Below are 25,000 nucleotides of genomic sequence, written 5' to 3'. Positions count from 1 at the left end.
ATATATATACATATTTATATATATATTTATATATATATTTATATATATATATTTATATATATATTTATATATATATATTTATATATATATATATTTATATATATATATTTATATATATATATATTTATATATATTTATACATATATATTTATATATATATATTTATATATATATATTTATATATATTTATTTATATATATATATTTATTTATATATATATTTATTTATATATATGTTTATATATATTTAAATTTTTATGTTTATATATATGTTTATATATATGTTTATATATATATATTTATATATTTATATATATATATATTTATATTTATATATATATATTTATATATATATTTATATATATATATATATTTATATATATATATATATTTATATATACATATTTATATATATATATATTTATATATATTTGTATTTATATATATCATATATATTTAAATTTATATATATATTTATATTTGTATATATTTATATTAATGTATATTTGTATTTGTATATATTTATATTTATATATATTTACATTTATATATATATATTTATATATATATATATTTATATATATATATTTTTTATGTATATATATTTATATATATATTTATATATATATATATATATATATTTATATATATATATATTTATACATATATTTATATATATATATTTATATACATATATTTATATATATTTATATACATATATTTATATATATATATATTTATATATATTTATATCTATTTATTTATATATATATATATTTATATATATATTTATATATATATATTTATATACATATATATACATATATATATATATATTTATATATATTTTTATATATATTTATATATATATTTTTATATATATTTATTTATATATATATTTATTTATATATATATATATATTTATATATATATATATATTTATATATCTATATATATAGAAATGTAAAGTTGGTCTGTTCTAAACGAATAAAACCATATTTCTACGTTACCAATTTGTTTGAAATGTTCAGACAACCTATATTTAGAGTCGAGGTATGTTTTTATGTCATTAAAATAAATTTACCTCGCGAATTTTTAAAATTAAAATATTAAATAAAATAAATATATTTTTTTAACGGTTACTGCGCATCTGTTCTGTTGATAAAACTGAACTTCCGGTTCGATTCATTTCACAGCCAGGAATTGACGAAAGATTTCATTTTCTGTTAACTCGATAAGTAAAAAAAACAAAAAACAAAAAAAAAACTTACTCATGCAGAGAGTGATCCGTGCTGAAATAATAATGTTATTATTTAAAAAGATATTATTAACATGGGGAAGGGAGGGTGTTTTGTACCTATTCTGTACTTTAACCTTACAATTGAATAAAAACATATCATAAACTTTAATTAAACGTGGAAAACGATTTAAAAAAAAATAGCGCGGATCACTCTCTGCATTAGCACAAAAAAAATCCCATATTTTAAAAATTTTAATTCATTTATGTACTTACCAATTTTTTAAATTTTATTTATGTTAAGGCTTTTCACTCATGAAACATTACGTTTTAATTGTTTGGTTTATTTTCACGGCATTGTTTACATAAAAACTTTGTTTTAACTTTTTCTAAACTATTTCATTTTTACGACATGCCTCAACGTATTATAAAAACCCTAACCCCCCCATGTTAAAAAAACCGCCTCTCCATAAACCTCGAAAGCTGTTCTTAATATGGGGAGGTGGCTGATTCCGAAAACCGTTTTAACATGGGAAAGTTAGGATGTTTATAATATGCTGGGGCGAGTCGTAAAATTAACGAAGTTGCTATCTATTATTTATTGCAAAAATTGCTTGAAATTTATTTATTTGACAAAAAAAAAATTATATTTTGGTACTCCTTGGGCGTTGAGTTCCATGGCGACCAGTAGAAAAAAAATAATAGTCGCTCCCTTAATTTCCCACCCCACCCCGCACGTAACATATTTTATTTACTGACGTTGCCGTAACTAAACGATTATTTGTCACATTTACAAACATTTATTTATTTATTTTGAAAAAAGTTTTACTTTTTATGAATATTAAAAGAAAAATGGGTACTCATGCAAAGAGTGATCCATGCTGAAACAATAACGTTATTATTTAAAAAGCCATTCTTAACATGGGGAGGGGAGGGTGTTTTGTACCTATTCTGTACTTTAACCTTGCAATTGAATAAAAAAAACACGATTTAAAAAATAGCGCGGATCACTCTCTGCATTAGCACCGAAAAATGTTACTAAACATTTATTAATAATTTCTCACTTTTACAAACATTTGATTTTAAATTTCTTTTTAAATGACGACTTTTATCGACTTTTTTTTTTAAATATCCCCCCACCAATGGTGTTTATTCCGAAATCCGTTGTTAACATGGAGAGGTTGAGGGTGTTTATTCTGAAAGCCGTTCTTAACATTTGTGGAGGTGGACCTAATGTAAATAAATAAATAAATAAATAAATTTAAAAAAAAAAAACCATTTACTGATAACTTCTCACTTTTACAAATATTTTTTAATTTACATGCGCGGATGAACAAATTGTTGAATAGTGCGAAAACAAAACGTTTTTGTAATAAACTTCGGGATAATTTTTGGGGTAAATATTTGCATTTAGGTCCACCTCCACAATCTCCTTTTTTAAATGACGACTTTTATTGATAAATAAATTTACTTCTCCGCAACTTTTATTGATAAATAAATCTACTTCTCTGCCACGGGCACTGAACCCCTCCTTTTTTGGATAACCTTTACGGAGATGGTCCCAATGTCTGCCACGTTCTGAGCTCGGGGAGAGGCCGTCTGACGTAGGCGGTGTCGAGGCAGAAAATTACCCCTTCAATAAAGTGCCCAGTTCTTAACTTAAGGAGAAAAAACCCCGTTCCAATAATTAGAATTTTTACTTTTTTTATTTTAAACAGTTCAAATAATTAGAATTTTAAAATAATAAACAGTTCAAATTTTTGATAATTCAACAGTTCAAATAATTGGAATTTTACAAAATAAACAGTTCAAATAATTAGAATTTAAAAACAAAAAAACAGTCCACATGATTAGAATAGTTCCACGTGGTTAGTTAACCCTGTAAAATTCTGTGATTTGTTCCACAATATTTGTAAAAGCACCTGTCTGTGACATATCGCATATTTTAGGGTTAGGGTAATTTTCTGCCTCGACACCGCCTACATCAAACGGCCTCTCCCCGAACTCAGAACGAGGCAGACGTCGGGACTATTTCCATAAAGGATAATCCACCCTTTTTTTTAATAGTATTTTCGGGTGAGTATGCTGACAACAAATATCAGTTAAATTTGGCAAATAGCCCCCCCCCTCCAAAAGTGGTGTTTATTCCGGAAGTTGTTCTTAAGATGAGGAGGTTGGGGGGGGGTGATTATTAGGTGGACCTAATCTAAAAAAACAAAAAACAAAAAAAAAAAAACAAGTTTTTTATGCGCACATAAGCAACTATTTTTTTATTAACTTTTTTTTTACTTTTTTATTTAAAAATTAGTAAATTTCAATGAATAGAATAATAAATCATTTATCATTAATGTGTTTTTGGTTTTGTGTTGAATGAAACTTTTTTTTTTCATTACAACAATAATAAACCAATTTAAATCTTCCGGCATGCGTTTAAGGATTACGAAATTATCAATAAATCGTTTAGTTACTAAGCCAACGCCAGTAAATAAAAAAAAATGTTACGTGCGCATGCATTAGCCTTGACTGGGGGGATCAGGGAGCGACCATTAAATTATGCTGGTCGCCATGGAACTCAACGCCCAAGGAGTACCTAAAGTGGCACTTATGCACTTATGTTATCGTGTTATTTTTTAAAATGGTATTTTCCTGTTAAATTCAAATTTTACAATATGTTTTTCTTTTATTAATTTGTTAAGTAAAAGTACAGATAACCCGGTCGGTTTCTAATGCGAGGAAAATCTAGCCCCCCCCCTCCAAAAAAAAGGGGTACTCTGGATAATAACAAAACATTAAAATTGCCTCAGTCTCGAAAGATTTCTTCTCTACTGAACGAGGAAAAAAAACGGTGAAGTGTAGTTCACATGTTTCTCTCCCCCTCTCTCTTCCTCTCTTAATATCTCTCTTTATCCATCTCTCCCTTTCCCTCTCTCAATCTATCTTTCTCTATATATCACCCTCTCCATCTCTCTTTTAGCCCCTTTCTCTCTCCAACTCCCTCTATCTCTCTCCTTTCCTCTGTCTCATCCCTCTCTGTTTCTAACTCTGCCCCTCTCTCTGTTTATCTATCAATCCCTTTATCTCTCTATCTCCTTTCTTTCTCTATTTTCCTCTCACTGTCTCTTTTCTATCTATATATCTTCCTCTCTATCTATCCATCTCTAATTCCTCATCCTATTTTAGTCTCCTAAATTAATTACAGTGAATAAGGCATTGTCAAAACATGGATAAATCCTATTTTAGTCACCTAATTTACTGACTGTGACAATAGAAGTTATTTGGAAATTACTGCTACCTTGAACAGCACCAGAAGTAACTGGTAAAACCTTTCTAATTAAATTAATTTTGGCAGCCATTTGGTAACAAAATGACATAGCCTTAGCCCTTGCTGCATGAGGAATACCTGCGACCTTGCTGCCAAGTAGAAGAATTATTTATTCTACTTTAAAACATTCAATTTTTCAAAAATCTCATCTTCGACATCTCCAAAACATCCAATATGGGGAAAAATATTGCAAAAATGCAAACTTATTGTTTAGGATGAATGCACAATGGTACGCAAAAAATAACTTGAGGCTCTTGGTCGATCCTTGCAAGATTAACGTGGCAATGTCAGACCATTTGGGAATGCAGTAATATTGCTTGCACGAGATTTCAGACAAATGTTACCTGTTATTCTTAAATCAACACCAGCAGATGAAATAAATGCTTGCCTCAAATACTCTACTTTTTTGTTCCATGTGAAGACATTAAACTTAACTCAAAATATGCATGTACAGTTGCAGACTGTTCGATCCGCACAAAAACTTTTGCATCATTTGTGGGAAATTGGGTACGAAAAAGTGCCAGCTGATCAGAGTTAAGGGTCTAATTCTTTGACTTTTAACTTCTGTAATTTCTGTTTATTTCATCAAAAGAATAGTTAGTTTAAAAGGTTTTTGCAGATATTCAAATTATAAGAATTCCATTTGACTGAGTGAATGAGCTATTCCTGCAGGTCAATACAAAGATGGCCATGAACTTAACGCTATAATTAAATGTAAAATTCCAAGTGAGGTAGTCAAATACAAATCCATCGACACTGTTGTAAAAGCAGATAAAGTGGTTAATTATCCAACAGTTATATTTGCCAGGGATGCCACCGCATGTATTGCAACTGAAATTTGGTGTACTAATTATCATGTTGTGAAATATAAACCAATCCAAGCTTTGCAATGGCACATAGCTTGCAGTAAAAAAAAATTTACAAACAATATCATAGAAACAACAATTTTAACAGCACCTTTCACAGATGAATATATCTTCATTCCATGCATTCCTATGATTCCACCGGATACATCATTACACTTTAGCAAATTGCACTTTCCAATTTTATTGTCATTTGCAATAACCATCAACAAAGCACAGGGAACAATCTTTACAATTGTGGGCCTTACAGTTACACACTGACTGTTTTTTCACATGGACAATTTATATTACGTATTCAAGAGTCACCAAACCGGAAAATCTCTATATCAGCTAAGAAAATGGAACAACAAAAACTGTGTACCCATGCAAAATGGAAATTTAAACCTATAAGAAACATGCTTTTTCTCATTTTGGAACTTTTTCCATAGCGCCAATTTGAGCCACAGCAACGCGTGGCAGGGTACAGCTAGTATATATATATATATATATATATATATATATATATATATATATTTATATATATATTTATATATATATTTATATATATATTTATATATATATATTTATATATATATATATTTACATATATATATTTATATATATATATATTTATATATATATATTTATATATATATATATTTATATATATATTTATATATATATATTTATATATATATATCTTTATATATATGTTTATATATATATGTTTATATATATATGTTTATATATATATATTTTTATATATATTTATATATAGATATATTTATATATATATTTATATATATATATATTTATATATATTTATATATATATATATATATATTTATATATATATATTTATATATATATTTATATATATATATTTATATATATATATTTATATATATATTTATATATATATATATTTATATTTATATATATATATTTATATATATTTATATATATATGTATATTTATATATATTTAGTAATGTTATTGATAATTTAAAAATCAAATTATAATTAAATAAAAATCCGTTTCATAAGAAGGAACAACAACAAAATCAATTATTTGTACGATCGTTTCGGAAAACAGATTTTGTTGTTGTTCCTTCTTATGAAACGGATTTTTTATTTAATTATAATTTGATTTTTAAATTATCAATAACATTACTAAATATTGAATTAGCTCTAGGATATTTACCTATCGAGCTTATTATATATCTAAATTACAACGAGCACTTTTCTTTCCTGTATTTTAATTAAACTAGTAATTTTACTATTACATTAAAATACACTCCGCTCTTTAGACTATTGTTCTAATCTCCTTTAAATTTATGTATTCATATATATATATATATATATATATATATATATATATATATATATATACATATATATATATATATATTTATATATATATATATATTTATATATATATTTATATATATTTATATATATATATTTATATATATATTTATATATATATATATATATATATTTATATATATATATTTATATATATATATTTATATATATATTATTCCTTAATTGGAAATTTTTATTTTGAGATGAGCATTTTTATGTTAATTTTATTTTTATTTCGGACTATTAGTCTCATCTTTATTAGTTGTTGTTTGTTTGTTTAAAAAAAAAATAAAAACAAACAAACAACAACTAATAAAGATGAGACTAATAGTCCGAAATAAAAATAAAATTAGCATATATATATTTATATATATATATATTTATATATATATATTTATATATTTATATATATATATATATATATATATATATACATATATATATATATATATTTATATATATATATATATTTATATATATATTTATATATATTTATATATATATATTTATATATATATTTATATATATATATATATATATTTATATATATATATTTATATATATATATTTATATATATATTATTCCTTAATTGGAAATTTTTATTTTGAGATGAGCATTTTTATGTTAATTTTATTTTTATTTCGGACTATTAGTCTCATCTTTATTAGTTGTTGTTTGTTTGTTTGTTTAAAAAAAAAATAAAAACAAACAAACAACAACTAATAAAGATGAGACTAATAGTCCGAAATAAAAATAAAATTAGCATATATATATTTATATATATATATATTTATATATATATATTTATATATTTATATATATATTTATATATATATATTTATATATACATTTATATATATATATTTATATATATATTTATATATATATTTATATATATATATTTATATATATATTCATATATATATTTATATATATTTATATATATATTTATATATATATATATATATATATATATTTATATAGTTATATAGCTGAAAACACTATCAATAATTCCCTCCACTCTTTATCTGTGCCTAAACCTAAACGTAGATTCCATGAACAAAGTTTATTTCTTAGAACTGCACGCCTGTGGAATTGTCTTCCGTTTTCCTGCTTTCCGGCTGACTACAATATGGTTGCGTTCAAGTCTAACGTAAACAAGTTCTTGATGAGCCGTTCCATATAAGTTATAAAATGTACCGAATTTTCATTACTAACGATTACTATATTGTCCAATTTCTACTGTACACTCTTTAACCCTTATCCTTGAGTGGCCTCTTGGCCTTGATAATGCGGTGATGCCTGTGTAAAAAAAAAGAACAAAAACACGCAAACACACACACACACACACACACACACACACACACACACACACACACACACACACACACACACAACTTACGCAAATAAACAGAAACAAAACACACAAGCCTTTACAGAAACCATCATATCACAAACACGTGGCAATCACTTCCACCCGCTTCGACTCATCCAGAAACATTTCGATCTGACAACTAAATCGCTAACGCTTTACTAAATAACTTAGTGACGTTGCTAAGCAACGCTTGTGCCCAAAACATGGTGATATTTGGTTCTGCGTATCTTTACCCGCCCTGCACTGAGAGAGAGAGAGAGCGAGAGAGAGAGAGAGAGAGAGAGAGAGAGAGAGAGAGAGAGAGAGAGAGAGAGAGAGAGAGAGAGAGGGGGGGTAGAAGGGAGGGGAGGGGAGGGGAGGGGGGTATAACTAGATTGACTTACAGAACAAAACAGAACAAAACAAAACCAAAACTATTTCTACACTGGCTCTCACATAAAAAAAACAAAAAACAAACAAAACTTCAAAAACTTTATTTCCAAAATTTTTTCGCTTATAGCTGTATTGCTATATAGAAAAAAACCCAAAAAAAAACCAGGTAAGCAGAAAGTTTATTTATTTGTGTTACCGGAAAGCATTAAAATGGTCGATTATTTTTTTATGAAATTATTATAGTCGATTATTATGATTGTTTTTTTTTTTACATAGGCGGCACCACTTATCAAGGCCGATAGGCCACTCAAGGATAAGGGTTAAAGAGTGTAGAGTAGTCAAAAGGACAATATAGTAATCGATAGTAATGGAAGTTCGGTAAATTTGTTAACTTAAGTGGAACGGCTCATCAAGAACTTGTTTACATTAGACTTGAAGACAACTATATTGTAGTCAGCTGGAAAGCAGGAAAACGGAAGACAATTCCACAGGCGTGCAGTTCTAAGAAAGAAGCTTTGATCATGGAATCTATGTTTAGGTTTAGGCACAGATAAAGAGTGGGGGGGGGGAATTATTGATAGTGTTTTCAGCTAGTCTAGTGTTTCTTGTGAAAGTTTGGCGAGGGGGCACCATAGATTGAGGCTCAGTCGAACACTTTCCATGAAAATAACGATAAAGCAGAGACAAACTCGCAACATCTCTTCTGTGAGATAGAGGTTGCAGCAAAGAGAAAAGGACATCTCCCACCAGGCCACGAAGTCTATTTTGAACCCTATCAAGGCAGCTCCTGCCCATATGTGGCAACGGTATTCCATCCTTGGACATATCTGGCTCTTATATAGATGGAGAATTGCATTAGCAGTGAGATATCTGTATAAAAGCCAAGTACGTCCAAGGATGGAATACTGCTGCCATATCTGGGCAGGAGCTGCTAAAAACAGCCTATCCTGCCTTGACAGAGTAGAAAATGGATTTCGTGGTTTAGTGGGGGATGCCCTTTTCTTTACCCTGCAACCTCTCTCCCACAGAAGAGACGTTGCGAGCCTGTCTTTGTTTTATCGTTATTTCCATGGCAGGTGCTCGTCTGAGCTCCAATCCCTCGTCCCCCCTCGCCAATCTTTCATGAGAAACACCCGTCTTGCTGAAACTACTGTCAATAATTTCCCCCCACTCTTTATCTGTGCCTAAATCAAAACATAGATTACATGAACAAAGCTTCTTTCTTAGAACTGCACGCCAGTGGGACTCTCTGCTGTTTGCCTGTTTCCCACCTGACTACAACTTGGACGGCTTCAAGTTCAACATAAACAAACTCCTGACAAACCGCCCCCTTAAGTAAGACACATTATCAAAACCAGGTGCCTCCCTCCCCAAATTCTAATATATAAACGGCTATATGTCTGTCTGTCTTCATATATTCAAACTCTATCTTTTCCGAAACTAAAAGTCAAAGAGGGGCATCCAATGGTTGTTTTTTTTTTAATAGGTTTTTAGCTTTAACTTTGAAACAGATTTAAAGGGGTCAAAAATAAAAAGTCATACAATTCGTAAATTCAGTTAATTTTAAATTTTCAATCAGTTTTAAGTCACCAGCTTTGAATGTTACAGTTCCGGTTTCGATTCTACTTGATGGTACCTAAATACTTGTTTTTAAATTTGAAATGACGACTCTGTAATAATATTGCGAGCATGAAAAGTAAATGGTTAAGCTTAAACATGGAAAAGTAAAGGACTAGTTGTTAAAACTGGAAAAGAAAAGGACAAGATATTCTAGTAAAAATATATTAAATGTATAACTAAAAATATTGCAGTATATAGAATTGATTATATAATGTTAACTTATATTACAATAGAAAAATGTGAGCATGAAAAGTAATATGGTTAAGCTTAAACATGGAAAAGTAAAGGACTAGTTGTTAAAACTGGAAAAGAAAAGGACAAGATATTCTAGTAAAAAATATAATAAATTAATAACTTAAAATATTGCAGCATTAAGAATTGATTATATAATGTTAAATTATATTACAATAGAAAAATGCGAGCATGAAAAGTAATATGGTTAAGCTTAAACATGGAAAAGTAAAGGACTAGTTGTTAAAACTGGAAAAGAAAAGGACAAGATATTCTAGTAAAAATATATTAAATGTATAACTAAAAATATTGCAGTATATAGAATTGATTATATAATGTTAACTTATATTACAATAGAAAAATGTGAGCATGAAAAGTAATATGGTTAAGCTTAAACATGGAAAAGTAAAGGACTAGTTGTTAAAACTGGAAAAGAAAAGGACAAGATATTCTAGTAAAAAATATAATAAATTTATACATTAAAATATTGCAGCATTAAGAATTGATTATATAATGTTAAATTATATTACAATAGAAAAATGCGAGCATGAAAAGTAATATGGTTAAGCTTAAACATGGAAAAGTAAAGGACTAGTTGTTAAAACTGGAAAAGAAAAGGACAAGATATTCTAGTAAAAATATATTAAATGTATAACTAAAAATATTGCAGCATTAAGAATTGATTATATAATGTTAACTTATATTACAATAGAAAAATGTGAGCATGAAAAGTAATATGGTTAAGCTTAAACATGGAAAAGTAAAGGACTAGTTGTTAAAACTGGAAAAGAAAAGGACAAGATATTCTAGTAAAAAATATAATAAATTTATAACTTAAAATATTGCAGCATTAAGAATTGATTATATAATGTTAAATTATATTACAATAGAAAAATGCGAGCATGAAAAGTAATATGGTTAAGCTTAAACATGGAAAAGTAAAGGACTAGTTGTTAAAACTGGAAAAGAAAAGGACAAGATATTCTAGTAAAAATATATTAAATGTATAACTAAAAATATTGCAGTATACAGAATTGATTATATAATGTTAACTTATATTACAATAGAAAAATGTGAGCATGAAAAGTAATATGGTTAAGCTTAAACATGGAAAAGTAAAGGACTAGTTGTTAAAACTGGAAAAGAAAAGGACAAGATATTCTAGTAAAAAATATAATAAATTTATACATTAAAATATTGCAGCATTAAGAATTGATTATATAATGTTAAATTATATTACAATAGAAAAATGCGAGCATGAAAAGTAATATGGTTAAGCTTAAACATGGAAAAGTAAAGGACTAGTTGTTAAAACTGGAAAAGAAAAGGACAAGATATTCTAGTAAAAATATGTTAAATGTATAACTAAAAATATTGCAGTATATAGAATTGATTATATAATGTTAACTTATATTACAATAGAAAAATGTGAGCATGAAAAGTAATATGGTTAAGCTTAAACATGGAAAAGTAAAGGACTAGTTGTTAAAACTGGAAAAGAAAAGGACAAGATATTCTAGTAAAAAATATAATAAATTTATAACTTAAAATATTGCAGCATTAACAATTGATTATATAATGTTAACTTATATTACAATAGAAAAATGTGAGCAGGAAAAGTAATATGGTTTCCATTAAACATGGAAAAGTAAAGGACTAGTTGTTAAAACTGGAAAAGAAAAGGACAAGATATTCTAGTAAAAAATATAATAAATGTATAACTTAAAATATTGCAGCATTAACAATTGATTATATAATGTTAAATTATATTACAATAGAAAAATCTGAGCATGAAAAGTAATATGGTTAAGCTTAAACATGGAAAAGTAAAGGACATGTTGTTAAAACTGGAAAGGAAAAGGACAAAATATTCTAGTAAAAAATATAATAAATGTATAACTTAAAATATTGCAGCATTAAGAATTGATTATATAATGTTTACTTATATTACAATAGAAAAATGTGAGCATGAAAAGTAATATGGTTTCCATTAAACATGGAAAAGTAAAGGACTAGTTGTTTAAATGTTTTATTTGTTTAAAATTTATAACAAATATATTTCAGAGGTATACTCCATCTTCAGTATGTTTTTTTAATTTCTTTTTTTCCTTTTCTTCTTTCTTGCCATATTGTAAAGTTGGAAGAAGAAAAGTCTGTTCGTAAAGAGCTGCGCGTTGTATTTTGAAATGTTTGCACAGTGCATAGGCAACGTGAGAATAGCGTCAATTTATATTAAAAATTTCAAACAAGTAAAATATTTGTTTATTTTCCTAATATTACATTGTGATTTGGCTTTCAAGCGCTCTTGATGCATATTTTATTTTATTCAAATTAAAACAACGTTTCTATATGGACTCTCATTCTTGACGTTATTCTCGTGTTACTGTTATGTTTGACGTTCATCTTCGCTGCCAACTGTTATGTTTGCAGGTTGAACCAAATAACGTATAAGACAATACAAATGGAGACTCAAAAAACAAAGGTAGACCAATAAGAAGTGTATTAGGAAAAGTATATTTACAGTATATTTACATAATGGTTGTCAGGTAAGAGAGTCTTGGCTGGAGAACCTATCTGCTCTCGGCTCGGCCTTCGGTGGCTTCTGGTTAACACCCCCCAAGACTAACCGAGTCTTGTTATTTATGTGTAATATTATCCACATATGTAAATGAGTGGGTGCCACCACAACAGTTACCTACGCACAGTGCAAACATTTCAAAAGACAACATACTGAAGATGGAGTATACCTCTGAAATATATTTGTGATAAATTTCAAACAAGTAAAATATTTGTTTATTTTCCTAATATTACGTTGTGATTTGGCTTTTAAGCGCACTTGATGCGTATCTTATTTTAACTAAATTAAAACAACGTTTCTATATGAACTTTCATTATTTTGGGATAGAACGCACACTTCTGTTCAGGATCCTATTTGTTATTTGCCAAAACTGGTGGGAACCAAGCCGCTGATCAGCTTCCTTGGATTTAACAGACTGGGCATATAGCTCTCTTGCATTTTTTTATTACTCTTTTACAGTGGTTGCTGGCAGTCCTGAAAGCAGCTTTAGTCTTAGTGCATCTATTACGTTGGTAGCTATGGAAAAAGTGATTTCTGTGCGCGATAGCAGCAGCACATTCTGGGGAGAACCATGGCTGGCTGTTAGGTTTTTGTTGGAATTTTTTAGATGGTATGAATTGGTCTATGCCTACAATTAACCATTCGGTCAGATCTGATACTATAGAGGACACTTCCTTTTTAAACATGGAGTGCAGAGGTAAATCAGCTATGAATGTACGGAAGCTATCCCAGTCAGCCATAGAGTATCGGTATATATATGTATATATTGAATCTAAAATACGATGGTCCCAAAAACCATCCAAAATTGGATTGACTTTTTTTATGTTTGACTTCAAACATTTATTATGGTCTGACTAACCTGATGACAAGGTTTGTAATTCTTGACGACTTAAAGAAAGACTGAGATAATTTATAAACATTCAGGATAGGAATGTGCAGATGCACGTCTGGGGGAAAAAAAGAAATCTGAACCCCCTACATTCTTTTAATATCATGACTTCATTTCGAAACAGCATTTCGATTGGCTGTAATTTTGGGCTTCTGTATAATCGTGTTTATAAAACTTTATTTGTTGCGATTTTGCGAACAGCAAAATTACCCGATTTTTGGAGATTGATTTGTAGAAACAGAGTGTTTTTTTTATTTAATATTACGTTGTGATTTGGCTTTCAAGTGCACTTGATGCGTATTTTATTTTATTCAAATTAAATAAACGTTTCTATATGGAACTCTCATCCTTGACCTTATATTTTCTTATTTTCTTTTTTAAAATTTTGAAATCCCTACTATATATTGGGTACAATATAATAAGCAATACAGTATTGGCTCTATAATATTAAATATGAAATCTGTATAAATTAAAATATCATATTCAAGCGTATTTTACAATCGGGCAATGATGGGCGGCGTGTGAGCAGAGTTTCTTTCTCAGTTCCGTTTGCCTGTTTCCCACCTGACTACAACTTGGATGTCTTCAAGTTTACAGGTAAATTTCTAAAAAACACTACTTTTTTGTTTTAAATTTGAACATATTATTTATTGATCTTTTATCTTCAATTTGTGATATATAACACTTTGGTGATTACATTAAGTATTTACTTTTTAATAGACACTTGAAAATGGGGGGGGGGGCGTGAATTAAAAAAAACAACGTTTGTCTAAAATATTATATTCGGTTGTCTTTAAGTCCAACATAAACAAATTCCTGACAAACCGCCCCCTGAAGTAAGACACATTATCAAATCTCCAATAGTAATGATTACTACAATACTATCTCATTGATTACTGTACACGCAATAACCCTTATCCCTGAGTGGCCTCCGGGCCATGATAAGTGGTGACCTCCATGAAAAAAAACCCCAAAAAACAAAAAAAAACTTAGTTTAAAACACTAAATTTTATAAGAAATTATCTCCCTTGTATTTTCAAGGGAAATAATTCAAAATTCATGAGTAATCTCCCTTGAATTCTAAATTCGAGCTGTATATGCATATATATTTTGAATCAAAAATACACTACACTCGACATTGTGTCCAACTCTGCCATCCAGCCAATTAGCAATACTAATTACGTCGTAACCAAATTTATAATTTCTACAAAAAAAAAAGTAGGTATATAAAAAAAATTTGCAAGGGAGATAATTTTCCCACATATAAAGGGCGCTTCAGGAGAGTAGCAATAAGCTGACTCTTTCTCAAAGGGAGACGGCAAAACTTCCTAGACGTACATAAATAACAGAAACAGAAGCGTTACAGGAATCCAAGGGAGGTTACTCATGTATTTTACAATGCGAAATTATCTCCCTTGAAAATACTGATTTTTTTTGGGGGGGGGGATCTAAGTATAAATTTTAATCATTTATATATTAATACGATAGCGTGTGTGTTATTTTCTGTGTCACGCTTACATCCGGGTCGTTTTATTGTTATGTACTTCCATTTCTTGTCATGAATAATTTTACCAAGAATTCTTCATAAGTTTTGGTTTTGGTTGCTGTTATAGCTGATGTAACTCAAGGTGTGTCAGAAATTTCGTAAAAAATATTAAATAATTCCACACCGTCTTTCCAAGCTAAAACTTCCTCAAAAAATGTAATTCAAGCCCTAATTTTTTTTTCAATTAAAGGAGCAAGGACCATGGTTTCATTAAAAAACAAAAAAACAAAAAACAAACAAGAAAAACAAAAAACAAAAACAAACAACGTGTTTAAAAAAAAAAGAAAAGGTTTTAAACTTCGGACTTTACAGGTAAATTTCTAAAAGAAAACACTACTTTTCTTTTGTTTTAAATTTGAATATATTATTTATTGACCTTTTCTCTTCAATTTGTGATATATAACACTTTGGTGAGTAAATTAATTATTTACTGTTTAATAGACATTTCTAAATGGGAAGCGTGTATTAATTCGATCTCCTGTGTTTCCAAGCTTATAACTACTCGAAAATGTAATTCAACCCCTAATTTCTTTTTCGATCAAAGGAGAAAGGACCAAGGTTTCGTTTAAAACAATACAAAAGAAAAAACAAACAACGCGTTGAAAAAAAAAAAAGGTTTGAAACTTCGGACTTTACAGGTAAATTTCTAAAAAACACTACATTTTTGTTTTAAATTTGAATATATTATTTATTGACCTTTTCTCTTCAATTTGTGATATATAAAACTTTGGTACATAAATTAATTATTTACTTTTTAATAGACACTTTAAAATGGAGGGGGGCGTGAATTAAAAAAAAAACGTTTGTCTAAAATATTATATTCGGTTTATTGGAAAGAGCATAACATTTCACATTGACCCTGAAAATATCGTAAAAATAGAATCAATAGAAATTTTTTTTATAGATTTTTAAAGTTTAAAAATTGAAAAATATTGAGTTCGTAAAATTCATTACTGTTTTTTAAAAAAATAAAAAATAAATATTTCTATTACTTTTAAAACAACTTTAATAGTTTATTTTGGAAGTATAATCCATAAAGAAAATAAACAACCCACTTTTAAAGGAGAAATTACGAGTTTTTTTATATTTTATTCGCAGTTTCGTGTTAGGGGTGTCAAAAATTCCTACAAAAATTCTGATACACCTAGTCACTCAAATCATTTAATTTTTTTTAAAAATAATTTTACTAAGAATTCTTAATAAGTTTTGGTTTCAGTTTCGATTTTACCTGATGGCATGTAAGCCATCTATTTTTTTATACAATTTTTACGACCGCGCAATGATTGGCGGTGTGCTAGTTTTATATTAATCTAAAGTTTGAAACATTAAATGTTATGCATTTCCAAGGGAAATAACTTCTTATAGTAAAATACATGAGTAATCTCCCTTGAATTCTACACTGAATATATATATGTATATATATATATATATATGTATATATATATATATGTATATATATATATATATATATATATATATATATTCAGTGGAGAATTCAAGGGACAGTACTCATGTATTTTACTATAAGAAGTTTTTCCCCTTGAATATCCAAGGGAGATAATCTCTGATAAAATTTAATGTTTCAATATATTTCATGCAGTTTCTGACACACCTAGGAACTCCCAGCCTTTACATTAAATTTTATAAGAGATTATCTCCCTTGTATTTGCAAGGGAAAATACTTCTTATAGTAAAATACGTGAGTAATCTCCCTTGAATTCTCCACTGAAAATGTGTGTGTGTGTATATATATATATATATATATATATATATATATATATATATATATATATATATATATAACTACTTCATTCATTCACATAAATTTAATATACGAAAGTATAGATTTATGCGTAAACTTTAAGTATTTACTTCAAAAGTAGGTAGAGCTAGTTAGTAATTTATAAAATATATATGGCGATTAAGCTACACTGAATATTCTGCGTTTCATCCAACTATAGGATTCGTCAGGCTTATATATATATATATATATATATATATATATATATATATATATTAGGCACCGCCAAAACTGGGGGGGGGGCAGGTCAGTACTTTTTGACGGACCGTCTTTTTAAAAATCTACCAACAATCAGGTAATTATCCGATCAATACGAAATTTTCAGCGATTATTAGGAGAAGAATGAACTTTATAACAGTGTACTTATTTTTCATAAACGATATTTATATATATATATTTTTTTGCTTACAACCCCCCTTGTTTTGAAGTGGGAACAAATATGCTTAAAATAATCATCTGAAACTGAACAAAACATATTGTGTTGTTGTAAGGGACAGAATTATAGATTAAAAAAAAAAAAAATTGTTTGCATACCTTATTTTGACGTCTGAATATCAGAACTTCGATTGTGTTTAATTATCCCGCTTTTGAGTTTTGAAGTGTGAAATTCGGTGAATATGTTAAGTAAAATAATTAATTTAAGTTAAGCAAAACAAAAAAAAAAAAATTTAATATTTATACGAAAAAAGCCATTTTAAAATCTTTGATAAATAAATTAACAATTTTTTTTTACCGAGCCGAATAATGCATGACCATTATTAAACAAAGCATGCTTTGAATAATCGATACAAAAAAAAAAATTCGATAAATATTGTGCCCTTTGTGTTAAAAATAGCATAATTTTTTTCGATCTCGTTTGAAAACGTTTACCGCCTTTCGACTACGGTGGACCAAACGCGCTGAAATAATTTTTTTTTATTCTGCTTTAAATTGCCCCCCCCCATTTTTGGGAGCCTGGCCCCCACACACATACACATTAAAAACCAAACTCATACAAATGCTCACCCATCTGGTACTGGCCAGCCTCAGCTTAATAATACATTGAAATTTTCGTCACTGAAAAATAAGTTTTTTTGGCCTGTTTGGTCTTCCATTGTTTTCTTCTTATCAAAAGAAAACGTAAACAGAGTCGATCTGAACTCTACGTCGACGCAAAATATTTGGTTACCTATATGAATAAGTGGAATTATTTGAAATTCAGGTACTTATATTATAATATTTTTGCATATTCTCTTAGAAAATCATCCTAAATCTATAAGTTAGACAATAAATAAATTAATAAATTATTTCAAAAACCCTTTTTTTTAAATATTTAAGTACGTTTATTGTGCAAGACAAAAAATGTCAATTGTATAAGAAGTTTTTCCCCTTGAATATCCAAGGGAGATAATATCTGATAAAATTTGAAATAAATAAATATATATATATATATATATATATATATATATAAATATATATATATATATATATATATATATATATATATATATATATATATATATATATATATATATATATATATATATATATATATATATATATATATATATATATATATATATATATAAAAACTTTAAAAATCTATCAAAGTTTTTCTATTGGTTCAATTTTTAGGATATTATCAAGGTCAATGTGAAATTTTATGCTCTTTCCAATAAACCGAATATAATATTATAGACAAACGTTTGTTTTCAAATTCACGCCCCCTCATTTTGAAATGTCCATTAAAAAGTAAATAAGCAATTAACTCACGAAAGTTTTATATATCACAAATCGAAGATAAAAGATCAATAAATAATATATTCAAATTTAAAACAAAAAAAAAGAAGTGTTTTTCTTTTAGAAATTTACCTATAAAGTCCGAAGTTTTTAAATCACGTAAAATATAAAAATAAAATAAAAGGATTTTTTTTAAAAATGAAACCTTGGTCCTTGCTCCTTTAATTGAAAAAAAAAAAAAATAGGGTTTGAATTACATTTTTCGAGTAGTTATAAGCTTGGAAAGACAGGGGGTCGAATGATTCAATATATTTAACACACACCTAGGAACTCACAACCTTGACATCTTTCTATATATTTCTCGAAGGATCAAGTCTTTCGTCAAAATCGAATATGGGTTGCAGTTCTTCAATCCCGGACACGAGTCATTCAGATGACAAGAAAAGGACGTCGGCCGTCAAAACAGAAAACTCAAAGACAGTTTTGAAGCAGTCTACTAAGACGACCATTGTGGAAGTTCAAACTGTACGCACAGAGACGAATACCGATGGCGCCATGCAGGGAAATACGGAATTTAGAAGAAAAGGTAATCACGATTATTTTTTTATATTACATACGTTATCTTTGTATTCTTTACTTTTTGAACCTTCAGGTTTTTTTTTTTTACACGGTGGTCACCACTTATCTCTCTCTCTTTATTTCTCTCTCTATCCTATTCTTTCTCTCTCTCTCACTCTTTCACTCTCTCTCTCCTCCCCTTTTTTTCTTCCTTCCTTTCTTTCTTTCTTTGTTTCTGGTTCTTTCTGTGAAAGCCTCTATCTGCTGCGTCACGGGCATCCGCTGCACCACGGGACTCTTTGGGGTTCGTGACGCAGTGGATAGAGGCGTTGATTCCCTATCTTTGTATTCTTTACTTTTTGAACCTTCAGGTTTTTTTGTTTTACACGGTGGTCATCACTTATCTCTCTCTCTTTATTTCTCTCTCTATCCTATTCTTTCTCTCTCTCACTCTTTCACTCTCTCTCTCTCTCTCCTCCCCTTCTTTTCTTCCTTCCTTCCTTTCTTTCTTTCTTTGTTTCTGTGTCTTTCTGTGAAAGCCTCTATCTGCTGCGTCACGGGCATCCGCTGTACCACGGGACTCTTTGGGGTTCGTGACGCAGTGGATAGAGGCGTTGATTCCCTATGTGGACGGTTATTCGTATTTACTTTTGTTCTGACCTTGGGAAATAGTAAACATTCCAATCGGAAAAGATGTTTATATAAATCGTCACAAAGAGAAAGCGCGGTAGTCAGCCAGAGAGAGAGAGAAAGGGGTAGAAAATAAGAGAGAGATAGATAGAGAGAGAGAAAGAGAGATGGAAAGAAAGAGAGAGAGGGGGGAGATAGAGAAAAGAGAGAGATAGATAGAGAAAAGAGAGAGATAGATAGAGAAAAGAGAGAGATAGATAGGGAGAGAGAAAGAGAGAGAGATAGAGAGAGAGAGAGAGAAAAGAGAGAGAGAGAGAGAGAGAGAGAGAGAGAGAGAGAGAGAGAGAGAAAAGAGAGAGATTTCTTTACTGCCATCCACACTTTTGGTTATATATATATATATATATATATATATATATATATATAAAGCTGTGTGTGTGTGTGTGTGTGTGTGTGTGTGTGTGTGTGTGTGTGTCTGGTCACGAATAGGCTCCTATATGGTTGACTATTTAAAAAAAAAACTGATTACATATAATGATAGAAAGATGTATCGAACACAGGAATGGGTATGTTTGATCTGGCAGAACGGTGGTTCATAAAAATTGTGGGGTCTGCATTCACGCCTGGTCCACAAAGTATGGAAATAAAAAATTTCAAAATGAAAAAAAAAAAACGTTTACAAGTGTTTTTGATATAGATGTACATAAGAATACTTTGATAAGTATGTTTTAACTTTAATAAAATTGTAGGGTCTGCGTTCGCGCCTGGCCTCCATAGAATGGAAATAGGCACAAACTTTAAAGTTTAACAAGGTTTTTTTTAATATAGATCCACAGAATATTGTGATAAGTGTTTCAGTGTGAACAGGTATGGGATAATGAATTATGGGGTTTATCTATTTTATTTTTACCTTCATCATATTTTGCTTTGGTTTTGATACCCCCAAATTCAACCCGAATTTACAACCCTTCCTTTTCATAACCTATCATACTTTCATAAATCAGAGTCTATTTCCTGCAGGCTGTTTTTGAACCCAGTCAACGACGGGTACTTTTGCTATAATATATATATATAAATATATATATATATATATAATTATCCACTGACACGTGTTTCGTCCTCTACGACTCATCACAGTGGCTGATGAGTCATAGATGACAAAACATGTGTCAGTGGATAATTCTATTTTAATAACAATATATATGTGTGTGTGAGTATGTGGGTGTAGGTGTATGTATATGTGTTGCGTGTATGTGTGTGTGAGTGTGTGTGTGTGTGTGTGTATCTATGGTTACATCAAGCTGCCGCTTATAAGTGTCTAATCTAATATTTTTATTTGTTATTTTTAATTTTTAATTTTTATTTTTTTAAATCCCTACCACCCCCTCTATATTAAATGTATTAAGTGGATTGCTACTACCACCACCTCTGGTTTTTTGAGTGTCGAAGCCCGATCTTTTCTTTTCTTTTTTTTCAGTATCAAAAATGTAATTGTCTGATTTAGATGCTTGAAAATACCATAAGGTTGAAATAAATTATTGCATCGACAATTATGTAATTTCCGTGTTATATTTTTATGTTATTGCTCTGTTTACCACATTGAGCTCTCATACCCGGATTTCCTCTGGATTTATTCCATTATAACACTATATACATACATACATACATATATATATATATATATATATATATATATATATGTATATATATATATATATATATATATATATATATATATATATATATTTAAATTGTGATTCAATGAATTTCAAAAAACCCTTATTGAAATGAAGTGGTTGAGTTTCAATCAAAATTTTCATTATTCCAAGCAATAGGGTTTTGATGTCTACCATCTCATCAGAGGAGAGAAAATATTAGCAAATATTATAAAGGGTATTTGCTAAAGTCAGTTAGACATGGAAAGTCAAAGTCCACACAATTAATTTATCAGAAGTGCTGTAGCAAGAGGATTTGCAGAAAAGGATATGAAAATTGTAGATCCAGATTGCTTGGTAAAATCCATGTTATGCGTCCTTTACAGTAGTTGGGTAATAAGGTCCAAGTTATATATTGGGTAATCCGCATAGCTGTGTAGATGTCCGAATCGGGCAAGTGCTTGTATAAATTTGTTTGTGGGTCCAGCGATAATAATTCAAAGTCTGGTGGAATCCTTTTCATTAGAAGTCTATATTATTTTTATTGGGGGGGGAGGTGTTAGTTGTAGGGAGAGGAGGTAGTGGTGAATGGTAGGAAATGGAATGAAACACATGTTCACATATATCCACATATACATGAACACACATATTCATATCCAATGTTAAAAGAATTTCCATTTGCACAAGTAAAATCCAGGGAAATTTTATTTTATATATATATATATATATATATATATATATATATATATATATATATATATATAATAAATTTTCTTCTTTTTCGCTTACGCGCTGTTTATTCTATTTCCTTCTCTCTGTATCCGTATATTTCTCCCTCTTCTTCCTAGGTTAGTAAACGCATGTCAAGGCATTTACGTGTAAGAACGTGCATATTTAGGGGCGTGTGTATGTGTGTGTGTGTTGTGTGTGTGTGTGTGTGTGTATCTATGGTTACATCGAGCTGCCGTTTATAAGTGTCATAATGTTTTTTTTTTTTTTTGTTGTTGTTTTCTTTTAAAAAATCCCTCCCACCCTCTCTATAAAATGTATTAAGTGGATTGCTACTACCACCCCCTCTGGTTTTTTGACGGTCGAGTCCCGATTCCTTTTCTTTCTTTATTTTAGTATCCAAAATGTAATTGTCTAGTTTAGATGCTTGAAAATACCATAAGGTTGAAATAAATTATTGCATCGACAATTATGTAATTTCCGTGTTATATTTTTTATCTTATTGCTCTGTTTACCACATTGAGCTCTCATACCCGGATTTCCTCCTGGAATGATTCCATTATAACACTATATATATATATATATATATATATATATATATATATATATATATATATATATATAGAGAGAGAGAGAGAGAGAGAGAGAGAGAGAGAGAGAATGATTGAATTGTCTCTCTTGATTTTTGCTCTTCAAAAACTGAAAAAAAAAGAAAAAAATATTTATTAACAGTCATTTTCTTCTTTTTTTTTATTTTACCAGAATACAATGCCGTTGCGTTTACGATTGATATGAATGGAAACGAATTGCAGAACACCATTGGTTGGTCTGAAACCGGAAGAAGATTAGGGGTAAAGCAAGTTTTTTTTATTTATTTTTTTATTTCATTTTCACCCTAAACAAGGGCCAGTGACACTTTGATATAGGGGGCTACTATCGGAGACATAAGTTGCAGGGATACTATGAAGGGAGGTGAGTAGCAAGATGTCTGTTCACATTACACTTGAACTTCTGCATGTCAGTACAGTTGGGAAAGCAGAATCCCGGAAGAGAGTTCCATAGTCTAGCAGTTCTGGGGAAGAAACTATTGGAGTAAAAGGCTTTTTTACACCATCTCTACTGTGAAGAGGTGGGATTTAGCTGCTTTTCGGGGGTATTTATGTTGAGGGGTACAAGTGTTTGCAGTTCATCATTCGCCATTAAAGTACAGAGGGATGCAATATTTTGTCGATGGGACAGAGGCTGAAGCCTAGGGGACAGTTCAGGACCTATCAGGTTGGCGACTCTCTTTTGAACCTTGTCCAGGAGTGAGAGACAAGAAGCAGATGCACCAGCCCAAATGTGACAACAATACTCCATACATGGGCGAATGGTGGCCTTATATATATATATGTAAGTAATTTTCTAGCACGGTAGAGAGAGAGAGAGAGAGAGAGTCCACCTTCTTTGCAGCAGCCCTGGCAATGCTCTCAATGTATCTATTCCAGCTCATATTCCCTGTAAACGTTAGGCCGAGGAGTTTAAAAGAAGTACTTTCAGGTAATGTGTTCTTGGCCATTGCTATTGGTGGTAGAGAAGGTTTCTTGTAGTTATTGAAGGAAACAAGCTTAGTCTTAGCAGCATTGAATGTGACCAACCATTTTTGTCCCCATTCCACTACGGATTGGAGGTCATCCTCTAGTGTTTCTGCCATTTCCTTGGATGCTCTAGTATCGAGAGAGAGTGCTATATCTATACTGTCAGAGACTTTGTTTATTAGAGTACAGTCCTGGGTTGAGGGGGATCGGTAAAGAAAATACAAGTAGCTAATATTGTTTTGCATATTTAGTCTGAAGCACATAAAAGGCTGGTCGTCTGATTCTAATTTTTTTTCTCTTTTGTTTTCAAAAGAACGGAACTGGCAAAAACACTAGAGGATGACCTCCAATCTGTAGTGGAATGGGGACAAAAATGGATGGTCACATTCAATGCTACAAAGACCAAACTGGTTTCTTTCAATAATTACAAGAAACCTTCTCTGCCACCAATAGCAATGGCCAGTGACTCTCTGTCTGAGAGTACATCCTTCAAACTGCTTGGCCTAACGTTCACAGGAAACATGAGTTGGAACAATTATATTGAAAACATTGCCAGGGCCGCTGAAAAAAAGGTAGGCTCTCTCTACCGTGCTAGAAAACTACTGACACCTGAAAGTATCCTGTACCTCTATAAGGCCACCATTCGACCATGTATGGAGTATTGTTGTCACATCTGGGCTGGTGCGTCTACTACTAGTCTCTCGCTCCTAGACAAGGTTAAAAAAAGAGTCGCCAATCTGATAGGCCCTGAACTGGCATCTAAGCTTCAGCCTCTGTCACATCAAAGAAACGTTGCATCCCTCTGCTTGTTCTACAAGTATTTTAGTGGTGAATGCTCTGACGAACTGCAGACACTTGTGCCCCCACAACGTAGACACCCTCGACAAACCCGACAGGCAGCTAAATCCCACCCCCACACAGTAGAGATCCCTAGATGTAAAAGATCTTTCTA

General features: G+C 29.7%; 1 protein-coding gene across 3 annotated transcripts in view; it reads left to right on the top strand.

Moving 5' to 3' along the window:
* Window positions 1-25,000, top strand: part of LOC145270486 (uncharacterized) — a 71,644-nt gene that overhangs the window by 14,742 nt on the left and 31,902 nt on the right. For 2 of the 3 annotated variants that reach the window (XM_080126152.1, XM_080126150.1), the window contains exons 1-3: window positions 8,518-8,681; window positions 19,267-19,485; window positions 23,234-23,322. In XM_080126152.1, coding sequence (XP_079982278.1) covers window positions 19,293-19,485; window positions 23,234-23,322 — 282 coding nt within the window. In that variant the 5' untranslated portion in view covers window positions 8,518-8,681; window positions 19,267-19,292. Of the gene's footprint in view, window positions 1-8,517; window positions 8,682-19,266; window positions 19,486-23,233; window positions 23,323-25,000 lie in introns of those variants that run through there. The other variant, XM_080126151.1, reaches the window with a different exon arrangement.

The sequence above is a fragment of the Euprymna scolopes genome, chromosome 46 (genome assembly GCF_053919585.1).
Source record: "Euprymna scolopes isolate OS-2025 chromosome 46, ASM5391958v1, whole genome shotgun sequence".
Taxonomy (NCBI): Eukaryota; Metazoa; Mollusca; class Cephalopoda; order Sepiida; family Sepiolidae; genus Euprymna; species Euprymna scolopes.
This window is presented reverse-complemented; position numbering and strand designations above follow the sequence as displayed.